This window comes from Salmo salar, chromosome ssa02 (assembly GCF_905237065.1).
Source record: "Salmo salar chromosome ssa02, Ssal_v3.1, whole genome shotgun sequence".
NCBI classification, from domain to species: Eukaryota; Metazoa; Chordata; class Actinopteri; order Salmoniformes; family Salmonidae; genus Salmo; species Salmo salar.
The window spans coordinates 73188411-73202168 of record NC_059443.1 but is presented as its reverse complement, the minus strand read 5'-3'; the positions used below and the strand labels follow the sequence as shown (position 1 = coordinate 73202168).

The 13758-nt window shown below is 49.7% G+C and overlaps 1 protein-coding gene and 2 long non-coding RNA genes across 4 annotated transcripts; 2 read left to right on the top strand and 1 right to left on the bottom strand.

Annotated features, from left to right (window-relative positions):
* The first annotated feature begins 421 nt into the window (after positions 1 to 421).
* On the top strand, positions 422 to 6818 carry LOC106593377 (sterile alpha motif domain-containing protein 1). Of its 2 annotated transcripts, none has more exons than XM_045709746.1 (6): positions 422 to 1846; positions 3546 to 3842; positions 4256 to 4310; positions 4736 to 4841; positions 5971 to 6085; positions 6446 to 6818. In XM_045709746.1, the coding sequence occupies exons 1-6, from the start codon at positions 566 to 568 to the stop codon at positions 6584 to 6586; spliced, it is 1995 nt and encodes a 664-aa protein (XP_045565702.1). In that variant the 5' UTR covers positions 422 to 565; the 3' UTR covers positions 6587 to 6818. The 2 variants fall into 2 exon arrangements, with proteins under 2 accessions (XP_045565702.1, XP_045565699.1); XM_045709743.1 differs by having other exon boundaries at positions 4733 to 4841.
* A 1796-nt stretch (positions 6819 to 8614) lies between these two features.
* On the top strand, positions 8615 to 12962 carry LOC123730967 (uncharacterized). The gene is made up of 2 exons (XR_006762462.1): positions 8615 to 9929; positions 10090 to 12962. It is a non-coding gene; the product is annotated as an uncharacterized lncRNA (long non-coding RNA).
* On the bottom strand, positions 10560 to 11034 carry LOC123730968 (uncharacterized). Its single transcript, XR_006762464.1, has 2 exons — positions 10697 to 11034; positions 10560 to 10646 (listed from the first exon to the last, which is right to left on the bottom strand). It is a non-coding gene; the product is annotated as an uncharacterized lncRNA (long non-coding RNA).
* Positions 12963 to 13758: the final 796 nt, after the last annotated feature.

Here is a 13758-nt window from a genome sequence, read left to right as displayed (position 1 = left end):
CAGACTCTGTATAGGCCTATGAGACGCTTTGCCTGTAAGCCAGTTTAGCCTAGAGGTGAGAGAATGCAGCGTAGTCTCCTACTGCAGTCATCCAGCCAACTGTTGGCTCTTTAGTCTGGACTCTGGAGAGACACACCTAAGACGTGTTCATATGCAGAAATCCAACATAATACCATTTCCAAATCTGTGTATGTATTACAACCAATAAAAGCGTGTTCACGTTTCCCAAAAGCAGCGGGAATGTGAACAAAGAGCGATGTGCTTGAGATGCGCAAAAAAAACGGGGGGGAAAACGCTACCTTAAATAAGCTACCGTCCGCGTATGTCTGCTGTGGGTGAACTGAAGGGGGCGCCATCTTCGTCAGTCCACCTTAAGCGCACAATGTGGCCAACGCAGGCGCACATCGAGGCTTCCGTTCTTCATTCTCCGCTCTGCCGGGCTCGCTCTCTGCTCGCACTGGGTCGGTATAGGAGAGCGTCTTACAGCGTCACTTCAGGAACAACAAGAGAGAAAAGACGCACTCGGCCAAACCCAAACTCAACCGCTGGGAAGACAACAACAAAAATGTCCGAATCCAAGTACCGGGACTGGATCCTCGAGACCATCGACTCACTACGCTCACGGAAAGCCCGACCGGACCTTGAGAGAATATGTCGTATGGTCCGGAGAAGACACGGCTCGGATCCAGACAGAACCCGGGAGGAACTGGAGAAACTGATCCAAGAGCAAACAGTGCTCAAAGTTAGCTACAAGGGCTCCATATCCTACAGGAATGCGGCGAAGGTGCAGAGAAAGAGTCGAAAGAAGAGTGACTTGACGCCGGGTAGCGGCGGCGGTAGCGAGGTGGAGGGAGAGCAAGCCAAACACTCCAGTTTGAACAACAACGGGGACAGCGCGCACAGCTTTACCGACCTAGAGGAGGTGGAGAGCCGGGACCGAGAGGAGGATTCTGTCTCGGAGCCGAGTGAGTGCCCTGACCCCCGGCCCGAAACCCCGGGTATCACCCCCGAGAAAAAACTAAAGCTTTTTCCACTGAATAGCGGAAACGGCCCTGGCTATTGCCCGGGTTGTGGCGAAACGGGCTGTGCTGCCGGGAGAGGCTGCAGTGGGAAAGCAAGTGCGTCAAAAGACAAGAGATTAGGAGAAAGAGGAGGAGGAGGAGGGCAGGAGGGGGGTGGCAGAAGCCCTTTGGCCGGCAACCACGAAACAAAACCGGGCCAAGATGGGAGCGGCGCTCCGAGCAAAGCAAAGGGGGTCTGGGGTGGAGCAGAGGGGGTGCAGACGGCGGGACAGGAGGGCAGCAGTAGCTGCGTTGGTGTTGCTGCTGAAACGGAAAATAAAATTGGCCAGGGAAGCGCCAGTTCAAGTTCCAGCAGCAACAGCCACCTCCTGCGGCCGAAACAGCTTCAGCCAGCATCCCCACCTGTCAAACCCAAACTCCGGGCCGGCCGAGGTGAGGGGAACCCGTGGGTCGGGGGCAGCAGGCAGACCAGCTCGGATTTGGGCGAAAGACTGATCGCCTCAGTCCGCAGACTAGCCGAGCAGAACCGAGCCTCCGCGTTAAGAGGGGAGACCCGCGGGGGCCACAAGCCACTGGGACTGAAGGAGATCCTGGCTTACCTGACCAGCCAAGACGGCCTCTCATCTGAGGGTAAGCTGACCCGCAACAGGGTCAAGGTGGTTCTGGAGAGAGAGGTGGCGAGAGGTCGGCTGCGGAGGACCCGGTGTGGGAACATCACTCTCCCGGTGAGGGGAGTGGAGGCAGCGCCAGCACCAGCGAAGCCACCCGGCCCCGCTAACACACTGCTTAAGAGCTCACTGCAGGATAAACACATTGGGAATAAGGTAACTTAATATTTCCAACACGTCCTATAGCCTAGACTACACAGAGAGAGCGAGCGCATAATAGACTCACTACACCCTGTCTGCTTATGAATTAATGATCAACATATCAAAACAACGCTTTTCTCCCTGGATTTATTCCCTGTTTCTCTCTCATTCAGCCTCTAACTAAACTAAATCGCATGTAAAACTATTCTGAAGGCAAATCTATCATTTGACCTAAATTAATCTTGGGTTTAAAATTACGTTTCTGGTCTGGTGTGTTTTGTGTGAACGGTAGCCAATGGTAACGTGAACCAGAGCGCCGGGAGAACAGACATCCCTGATTTGTGTCCTCGACACGCAACTGTGTCTTGCTGCCTGCTCGCTGTTTCCTATAGGGCTCCACTGCCAGCCAGGCAGCACAAAAGGTGCGGGCTTTCAACAGCGCTCGCTCGTCCGTTCGCTTCTCTTGTTCCAGATTCACCGCACAACACAGCAGCACGTCGAGATATGCTGTAGTGGTTTCTCTGTGTTTGGCGCGGTGAAAGTTCGGCTATAGGCTACCGTCCCTATATCATAGACTATGTCTAGCTGGCTGTAAATGATGCAGACAGACGGACGGACGGACGGACGGGGGCGTTACGTGGTTAATTCGGTGGAATAGTTTGTGAAAGGGAAAGCATACTTTCCACGTCGGAAAGTCTGTCTGCGCCAAGGCTATATTCGCATCACAGCAGCTTGTTTTCCCCCCGGTTATAATCTTCTTAGTTCCGTTGTTTTCTCTCTCCCTCTATCCCCGCCTCTGTCTCATGTTTCGTGTCTCATTACGCCCTTTCTAGGCGGCTACCTTTTTTAACCGCACAAACGCATGCTCTCTCTCTCTCTCCCTCTCTCTCTCTCTCTCTCCCGCTCTCTCTCTCGGTGATGTAATTGTAGCCATATGCACACCTAGTCACCAAGCAAGACGCACTGATTCTCTCATGATAGGTTATGTTGATTCTAAAACCGAGCGGGCAGTGCGTGTTTTTAAGCCGAACATGGGACTGTTGCGGCGGGTCTAGCGCTGTCGGTGCAGCCGGTTGCTGCCTGGGCCATTACAAAGGACGCGCCGTCTGCGTTTACCGCGAGCCACGCCGCCTGTCTATAATGAAACAGTGGACAAAAGAGGTCGCAGTAATGTAGGGAGGGAGAGAGCAACAAACATGCGCACGCCAAAGTATGATGCAGCCTATTTCGCTACTATACATTAAAGGAGTGAGCGACTGTTGGCTACCTAGTTATATAGCCTGTTTCCTGAAAGTAAAGAAATGTCTGACTGTATTTTACACATTCCTTTCTTACTCCCGCTAACTCTGATAATTCATACTATGCTGAAACTGTAAAACCTGCAACTGAATTGTTTCTCTCTCTGAACCCCCCCACCCCTGTCTCTCTCTCTCTGTCTGTCTGTCTGTCTGTCTGTCTGTCTGTCTGTCTGTCTCTCTCTCTCTCTCTCTCTCTCTCTCTCTCTCTCTCTCTCTCTTGTCTCTCTGTTCTCTGTCTCTCTCTCTCTCTCTTTCCATGTCTCTCTCTGTCTCTCTCTCTCTGTCTCTCTCTCTCCATGTCTCTCTCTGTCTCTCTCTGTCTCTCTCTCTCTCTCTCTGTCTCTCTCTATGTCTCTCTCTGTCTCTCTCTCTCTGTCTCGATCTCTCTCTCTGTCTCTCTCTCTCTGTCTTCCTAGGAGGTGAAAGAGGAGGAGCCAATGGAGACAGAGAGTGGAGAGGAGGAGGAGGATGAAGAGGAGAAGGGAACCGGGGATGCTGAGGATGGGGGGCAGAGTGACACCCAAACCTCAGGGGGTGAGGAGGGTTCTAAGGGGGTGACTTGCCCTTCCCCGGTTCCCATGGAAACGGAACCCATGAATGGTGATGACATCACTGGAGGTTCTGAGGGACAGGCGGGGGTGAAGCAGGAGGACAAACAACCAGAACACACAACCAATACTGTCTCTCCAGACCAGATACACACAGACACACAGGTATAGACTTCCCCTTCACATCTCTCTATGTATGTATTTCTCTCTGTTTGTCTGTTTCCTGCTTTTGGTTTCTCTTTTTCATATTGAGTAATTTCCTGGGAGAAAATCTCTCTCTCTGTCTCTCTCTGTCTGTCTCTTTCAATTCAAGGGTTTTATTGGCATGGGAAACATATGATGACGTTGCCAAAGCAAGTGAAATAGATAATAAACAAAAGTGAAATAAACAATAAAAAATGAACAGTAAACATTACACTCACAAAAGTTCCAAAAGAATAAAGACATTTCAAATGTCATTATGTCTATATACAGTGTTGTAACGATGTGCAACTAGTTAGTCTCTCTCTCTCTCTCTCTCTCTCTCTCTCTCTCTCTCTCTCTCTCTCTCTCTCTCTCTCTCTCTCTCTCTGGATCAGAATGTGGTACAGTCAGAGAGAGAGAGCCACACTTCCTCTGTCCACAACCACAACTGTGAGTTCTGCTTTACAATGCCTGAGTGTGTGGGAGTGTTCATACATGTGTGTTTGTATTGCTAATCCCTCTGTGTGTGTGTGGTGTTAACCCCTCTCCTCTGTGTGTGTGTGTGTGTGTGTATGGTGTTAACCCCTCTCCTCTGTGTGTGTGTGTGTGTGTGTGTGGTGTTAACCCCTCTCCTCTGTGTGTGTGTGTGTGTTTGCGTGCGGTGCTAACACTCTCCTCGTGTGTGTGTGTGTGTGTGTGTGTGTGTGTGTGTGTGTGTGTGTGTGTGTGGTGCTAACCCCTCTCCTCGTGTGTGTGTGCGTGTGTGTGTGGTGCTAACCCCTCTCCTCGTGTGTGTGCGTGTGCGTGTGTGTGTGTGTGTGTGTGTGTGTGTGTGTGTGTGCGTGCGGTACTAACACTCTCCTCTGTTCCAGCAGGTTCAGCCTGTAAGACAGAGGTGGGTGTGTCCTCCTGTCTCCTCACCCCCACCGCCTCACCTAGAGACTCTGGTCTGGCAGAGGACAGAGGGATGAACGGAGGAGTGTGAGTATCACCTCAGAGAGAGAGAGGGATGAACGGAGGAGTGTGAGTATCACCTCAGAGAGAGAGAGGCATGAACGGAGGAGTGTGAGTATCACCTCAGAGAGAGAGAGGGATGAACGGAGGAGTGTGAGTATCACCTCAGAGAGAGAGAGGGATGAACGGAGGACTGTGAGTATCACCTCAGAGAGAGAGAGGGATGAACGGAGGAGTGTGAGTATCACCTCAGAGAGAGAGAGGCATGAACGGAGGAGTGTGAGTATCACCTCAGAGAGAGAGAGGGATGAACGGAGGAGTGTGAGTATCACCTCAGAGAGAGAGAGGGATGAACGGAGGACTGTGAGTATCACCTCAGAGAGAGAGAGGGATGAACGGAGGAGTGTGAGTATCACCTCAGAGAGAGAGAGGGATGAACGGAGGAGTGTGAGTATCACCTCAGAGAGAGAGAGGGATGAACGGAGGAGTGTGAGTATCACCTCAGAGAGAGAGAGGGATGAACGGAGGACTGTGAGTATCACCTCAGAGAGAGAGAGGGATGAACGGAGGACTGTGAGTATCACCTCAGAGAGAGAGAGGCATGAACGGAGGAGTGTGAGTATCACCTCAGAGAGAGAGAGGGATGAACGGAGGACTGTGAGTATCACCTCAGAGAGAGAGAGGGATGAACGGAGGAGTGTGAGTATCACCTCAGAGAGAGAGAGGGATGAACGGAGGAGTGTGAGTATCACCTCAGAGAGAGAGGGTGGGAAGGAGGTAGGAGGAGAGAGAGAGACAGAGGGGATGAATGAAGCAAGGAGAGTCAATATATTTCACATGAATGAGAGAGGAGCAAATGAGGAAGTCTGAGTGAGCTGGAGGAAAGAGGGAGGAGGGAGGAGAAGATGAGTGTATGGGATGAAGGAGAGAGGGAGGGAGGGAGGGAGGAGCAGATGAGTGTATGGGATGAAGGAGATGCAGTGTGAAAGCGATGCAGTGTGAAACATGAAAGTCTGGTCCTTTTAAATAAATGACAGTTACAAGTTGCAAACACTTAAATTCTCTCCTCTCTCTTTACCCCCCTATCTCTCTCCTCCTACTCCCCCCTATCTCTCTCCTCCTCCTCCCCCTCTCTACCCTCCCCCTCTTTTTATAGGTTTGTGAAGTCTGAGCTGGGCAGTCTAAACCCAGTCAACTGGACAGTGTCTGACGTGGTCAGTTACTTCACGTCAGCAGGGTTTCCAGAACAGGCCTTAGCCTTCAGGACTCAGGTGAGATGAGACAGACAGCAGGGTTTCCAGAACTGGCCTTCAGGACTCAGGTGAGATGAGACAGACAGCAGGGTGTCCAGAACAGGCCTTCAGGACTCAGGTGAGATGAGACAGACAGCAGGGTGTCCAGAACAGGCCTTAGCCTTCAGATCACCAGGGAGCATCAGAGATCTAGCTACCACACCTGACAACCCTTTAGCAGTGCGACATAGCTGTAGTTACTGTGTAGTTACTCTATTGGGTAACTACTATGTGTCTTATCTAGAACTACTTACTATGTAACTACTCCATGTACCTACTATATTATAACTTTGTAACTAAATATATTCTGTCTCTGTCTCTCTCTCTCCACCCAATCAGGAGATAGATGGGAAGTCCCTCCTCCTGATGCAGCGTAATGATGTCCTGACAGGCCTGTCAATCAGGCTAGGCCCCGCCCTGAAGATCTATGAGCGCCATGTGAAGGTTCTGCAGAGAACACACTTTGAAGAGGACGACTGATGACTTTACCTGGAGAGAGAGAGACACACACACACTCTCCTCCTCTCTCAGCTTTAACCAAGGAACATTCCAATCCCCAAACCCTGCCCACCGAACTCTAAACTGACCAACCCTCTCCAGGCTCCAACTCTCCTCTCCTCCTTCATCCAGCTCTCCTCTCACATCCCCCTCTCCTGGCCCCAACTCTCCTCTCCTCCTTCATCCAGCTCTCCTCTCACATCCCCCTCTCCTGGACTCATCTCCCCTCTCCTCCTTCATCCAGCTCTCCTCTCACATCCCCCTCTCCTGGACTCATCTCCCCTCTCCTCCTTCATCCAGCTCTCCTCTCACATCCCCCTCTCCTGGACTCATCTCCCCTCTCCTCCTTCATCCAGCTCTCCTCTCACATCCCCCTCTCCTGGCCCCAACTCTCCTCTCCTCCTTCATCCAGCTCTCCTCTCACATCCCCCTCTCCTGGCCCCAACTCTCCTCTCCTCCTTCATCCAGCTCTCCTCTCACATCCCCCTCTCCTGGCCCCAACTCTCCTCTCCTCCTTCATCCATCTCTCCTCTCACATCCCCCTCTCCTGGACTCATCTCCCCTCTCCTCCTTCATCCAGCTCTCCTCTCACATCCCCCTCTCCTGGACTCAACTCTCCTCTCCTCCTTCATCCAGCTCTCCTCTCACATCCCCCTCTCCTGGACTCAACTCCTCCTTCATCCAGCTCTCCTCTCACATCCCCCTCTCCTGGACTCAACTCTCCTCTCCTCCTTCATCCAGCTCTCCTCTCACATCCCCCTCTCCTGGACTCAACTCCTCCTTCATCCAGCTCTCCTCTCACATCCCCCTCTCCTGGACTCAACTCCTCCTTCATCCAGCTCTCCTCTCACATGCCCCTCTCCTGGACTCAACGCTTTGGGAGAGAACACACACAGAGAGAGAGAGAGAGAGAGAGAGAGGGGGAGAGAGAAGACAATGGAATAGAGAATCCTTGGATTTTATACCTGATGATGTTTTGACGGACAGACCACCAAACAGAGACGAAGAAGAAATAAGGAAATGGGGAAAGAGAAGAAGAGAAGATGTTGCTATTGAATGTGTTTAACGGGCTTTGGTCTGGCATGTGTTTTATTTGAAGTTCTGCTTTGACCTTTTGAACCTTTTTGAAGGACATTAGCCGCTGCTTTAGACTCCTGAACAATCAACCAATCACCTGAACATTGGCTACATTCCACTTCTCTTGAAGTGATCACATGTACCCCCTGGTGGATTTAAAAGGCATGGAATGGGGACAGTATATGGTGGCCATTGTGTCCACCTGGCTGAAGGGATCCTCCTCACTCAGATCACAGATCCAGGATCAGCTTATCCTCCCCATATCCAATAGGGTTTTTTTTACACGCAAAACTGATCATAGATCAGTGTCTAAAGACAACTACATAACTGGTCTTTTAATTGTTCCTTTTGATTGTTTAAGGAAAACTTCATCCTCCTCTGAGGCTTTGTCCCAACTGGCACCCTGTTTCTTTTATAGTGCACTGCTTTTGACCAGGGCCCCGAGGCCTTTGTGCACTGCTTTTGACCAGGGCCCCGAGGGCTTTGTGCACTGCTTTTGACCAGGGCCTATCGGACTCAGTGCACGGCCCTGGTCAAACGTAGTGCACTAGGAATAGGGTGCATTTGAGACGCAGTCTGAGTCACCTACTAGGATACAGGGCAGTGTTCAGGAGTGTCGACAGTGAGCAGCACCTGTGTAACATCACAGACAGGAAGACAGTGAGCAGCACCTGTGTAACCTCACAGACAGGAAGACAGTATCACAGACAGGAAGACAGTGAGCAGCACCTGTGTAACCTCACAGACAGGAAGACAGTGAGCAGCACCGTGTAACCTCACAACAGGAAGACAGTGAGCAGCACCTGTGTAACTCACAGACAGGAAGACATGAGAAGTGAATCACAGACAGGAAGACAGTGAGCAGCACCTGTGTAACCTCACAGACAGGAAGACAGTGAGCAGCACCTGTGTAACCTCACAGACAGGAAGACAGTGAGCAGCACCTGTGTAACCTCACAGACAGGAAGAGCACCTGTGTAACCTCACAGACAGGAAGACAGTGAGCAGCACCTGTGTAACCTCACAGACAGGAAGACAGTGAGCAGCACCTGTGTAACCTCACAGACAGGAAGACAGTGTTCAACGTGCTTCATTCAGAACAACCTTTGGTCCGACAGAAAACAACATTCATTCAAACCATTATGCAACCTCTCTGTTGGAGTTAGAGGCTGGGGACGATGTTGACAGTGGAACACTTTGTAACCTCCGGACTAAACTGTTGCTGTTAGCAGGTACTATGTCTTTTTGTAACACTGTCTATGGGTTGTTTAGAACAAACAGTGGGACCTCTAAGATGATAGAGGGAGAGAGAGACACGGGACCAGAACAGGACAGTTCTTTTGTGTCAGTGTTTTTGGAGGAAATGTAAAGGATACATTTTATACAAAAGTGAAGCCGCTTCAAATACCCAAAACCCCTTGTCCCCTGAGCCTTCCCAATCCCAAACATATACCCAGCCCTGCCCAGCCTCTACACTCACGTCACCTGGTCTAACCTATTCATGACAGGATATACCCAGCCCTGCCCAGCCTCTACCCTCGCTTCACCTGGTCTAACCTATTCATGACAGGTTATACCCAGCCCTGCCCAGCCTCTACCCTCACTTCACCTGGTCTAACCTATTCATGACAGGATATACCCAGCCCTGCCCAGCCTCTACCCTCGCTTCACCTGGTCTAACCTATTCATGACAGGATATACCCAGCCCTGCCCAGCCTCTACCCTCGCTTCACCTGGTCTAACCTATTCATGACAGGATATACCCAGCCCTGCCCAGCCTCTACCCTCGCTTCACCTGGTCTAACCTATTCATGACAGGATATACCCAGCCCTGCCCAGCCTCTACACTCACTTCACCTGGTCTAACCTATTCATGACAGGATATACCCAGCCCTGCCCAGCCTCTACCCTCACTTCACCTGGTCTAACCTATTCATGACAGGATATACCCAGCCCTGCTTAGCCTCTACACTCACGTCACCTGGTCTAACCTATTCATGACAGGATATACCCAGCCCTGCCCAGCCTCTACCCTCACTTCACCTGGTCTAACCTATTCATGACAGGATATACCCAGCCCTGCCCAGCCTCTACCCTCACTTCACCTGGTCTAACATATTCATGACAGGTCTAACCTATTCCTGACAGGTCTGGTCTAACCTATTCCTGACAGGTCTGGTCTAACCTATTCCTGACAGGTCTGATCTAACCTATTCCTGACAGGTCTGGTCTAACCTATTCCTGACAGGTCTGATCTAACCTATTCATGACAGGTCTGGTCTAACCTATTCATGACAGGCCAGGTCTAACCTATTCATGACTGGTCTAACCTATTCATTACAGGTCTGGTCTAACCTATTCATGACAGGTCTAACCTATTCATGACAGGTCTAACCTATTCATGACAGGTCTGGTCTAACCTATTCATGACAGGTCTGGTCTAACCTATTCATGACAGGTCTGGTCTAACCTATTCCTGACAGGTCTGGTCTAACCTATTCCTGACAGGTCTGGTCTAACCTATTCATGACAGGTCTGGTCTAACCTATTCATGACAGGTCTGGTCTAACCTATTCCTGACAGGTCTAACCTATTCATGACAGGCCAGGTCTAACCTATTCATGACAGGCCAGGTCTAACCTATTCATGACAGGCCTGGTCTAACATATTCATGACAGGCCAGGTCTAACCTATTCATGACAGGCCTGGTCTAACCTATTCATGACAGGCCAGGTCTAACCTATTCATGACAGGCCAGGTCTAACCTATTCATGACAGGCCTGGTCTAACCTATTCATGACAGGCCAGGTCTAAACTATTCATGACAGGCCAGGTCTAACCTATTCATGACAGGCCTGGTCTAACCTATTCATGACAGGCCAGGTCTAACATATTCATGACAGGCCAGGTCTAACATATTCATGACAGGCCAGGTCTAACCTATTCATGACAGGCCTGGTCTAACCTATTCATGACAGGCCAGGTCTAACCTATTCATGACAGGCCTGGTCTAACCTATTCATGACAGGTTTGGGTAAATAACAGGAGAAATGTGATGACTAAAACACCAGAGAACTGGGGAGAAAATAGGAGTCAACGTCATAAACTGACTGACATACAATGAGTGTACAAAACATTAAGAACACCTTCCTAATATTGACTTGCACCCTTTTGCCCTCAGAACAGCCTCAATTTGTCGGGGTATGGACTCTACAAGGTGTTGAAAGCGTTCCACGGGGATGCAGTTGTGTCAAGTCAGCTGGATGTCCTTTGGTTGGTTAACCATTCTTGATACACACGGGAAACTGTTGAGCGTGAAAAACCCAGCAACGTTGCAGTTCTTGACACAACGGTGCGCCCAGCACCTACTACCATACCCTGTTCAAAGACACATTTTTCTTGCCCACTCACCCTCTGAATGTCCCACATACACAATCCATGTCTCAATTGTCTCAAGTCTTAAAAATCCTTCTTTAACCTGTCCTTCACTGATTGAAATGGATTTAACAAGTGACATCAATAAGGGATAATAGCTTTCACCTGGTCAGTCTAGGGGTGGCAGGTAGCCTAGTGGTTAGAGCGTTGGACTAGTAACCAAAAGGTTGCAAGATCGAATCCCTGAGCTGACAAGGTACAAATCTGTCGTTCTGCCCCTGAACAAGGCAGTTAACCCACTGTTCCTAGGCCGTCATTGAAAATAAGAATTTGTTCTTAACTGACTTGCCTAGTTAAATAAAAGTAAAACGTAATGGAAAGAACAGGTGTTTTTGTACACTCATAATGTTTTGTACACTCAGTGTATATGTAAATAAATGAAATGTATACACACATTGAAATGAATTTCAAACCCATTGAAGTGAATGTAATGTATTTCAACACAGGGTATTACATTTGTAAAAATGAATCAATCACTCACCACCAGCATTTACTACAGGACTGAGTTCACGTCTCCGTGTTTCACAGCTGTGTTGTGATTGGATACGTTTTGCAGTTCTGGGCTCTCATTGGATGATTTTGCCAGTTGTGGGCTTTCATCTCACCCTGTGTCACTTGTTCTCATTGAGTTATTTGTTGTAAATTGTCGCCAGCTGTTACTGTGTTAGACTGTCCTATTAGGTCTCTGTTCTGTCTGTCACTCTGTCAGACTGTCCTAGCAGGACTCTGTTCTGACTGTCACTCTGTCAGACTGTCCTAGCAGGTCTCTGTTCTGACTGTCACTCTGTCAGACTGTCCTAGCAGGTCTCTGTTCTGTCTGTCACTCTGTCAGACTGTTCTAGCAGGACTCTGTTCTGTCTGTCACTCTGTCAGACTGTCCTAGCAGGTCTCTGTTCTGACTGTCACTCTGTCAGACTGTCCTAGCAGGACTCTGTTCTGACTGTCACTCTGTCAGACTGTCCTAGCAGGACTCTGTTCTGTCTGTCACTCTGTCAGACTGTCCTAGCAGGACTCTGTTCTGTCTGTCACTCTGTCAGACTGTCCTAGCAGGACTCTGTTCTGACTGTCACTCTGTCAGACTGTTCTAGCAGGTCTCTGTTCTGACTGTCACTCTGTCAGACTGTTCTAGCAGGTCTCTGTTCTGACTGTCACTCTGTCAGACTGTTCTAGCAGGACTCTGTTCTGACTGTCACTCTGTCAGACTGTCCTAGCAGGACTCTGTTCTGACTGTCACTCTGTCAGACTGATCTAGTAGGACTCTGTTCTGACTGTCACTCTGTCAGACTGTCCTAGCAGGACTCTGTTCTGTCTGTCACTCTGTCAGACTGATCTAGTAGGACTCTGTTCTGACTGTCACTCTGTCAGACTGTCCTAGCAGGACTCTGTTCTGTCTGTCACTCTGTCAGACTGTCCTATTAGGTCTCTGTTCTGTCTGTCACTCTGTCAGACTGTCCTATTAGGTCTCTGTTCTGTCTGTGACTCTGTCAGACTGTTCTAGCAGGACTCTGTTCTGACTGTCACTCTGTCAGACTGTCCTAGCAGGTCTCTGTTCTGACTGTGCTAGCAGGACTCTGTTCTGACTGTCCTAGCAGGTCTCTGTTCTGACTGTCCTAGCAGGTCTCTGTTCTGACTGTCCTAGCAGGTCTCTGTTCTGACTGTCCTAGCAGGTCTCTGTTCTGACTGTCCTAGCAGGTCTCTGTTCTGACTGTCCTAGCAGGTCTCCACAGCATTCTGGGAGTACTGTTCTGTCTGTAAAGTCAAATCCCCTGGTTGCTCGTTTTATGTTTTCTATTGTAAACAATGAGATGCTTTTGGAATAAAAGTCTAAAGCAAAACATTCCAGTTAGCTACAGCTGTGTGTCACTCTGTACCGCTGTGTGTCACTCTGTACTGCTGTGTGTCACTCTGTACCGCTGTGTGTCACTCTGTACCGCTGTGTGTCACTCTGTACCGCTGTGTGCGACTCTGTACCGCTGTGTGTCACTCTGTACCGCTGTGTGTCACTCTGTACCGCTGTGTGTCACTCTGTACCGCTGTGTGCGACTCCGTACCGCTGTGTGTCACTCTGTACCGCTGTGTGTCACTCTGTACCGCTGTGTGTCACTCTGTACCGCTGTGTGTCACTCTGTACCGCTGTGTGCGACTCCGTACCGCTGTGTGTCACTCTGTACCGCTGTGTGTCACTCTGTACCGCTGTGTGTCACTCCGTACCGCTGTGTGCCACTCCGTACCGCTGTGTGCCACTCTGTACCGCTGTGTGTCACTCTGTACCGCTGTGTGCGACTCCGTACCGTTGTGTGCCACTCTGTACCGCTGTGTGTCACTCTGTACCGCTGTGTGTCACTCTGTACCGCTGTGTGTGAATGTCTAAATCTGTCCATTACAAATATCAGAACATGGTACAAAACTGTCCATTACAAATATCAGAACATGGTACAAAACTGTCCATTACAAATATCAGAACATGGTACAAAACTGTCCATTACAAATAACAGAACATGGTATGAATCTGTACATTACAAATATCAGAACATGGTATGAATCTGTACATTACAAATATCAGAACATGGTATGAGTATGGTATATGTGTTTGTGTGTGTGGTGTTAGGGAGTAACAGGGGGAGTGTCTGTCCGGGAGGAGA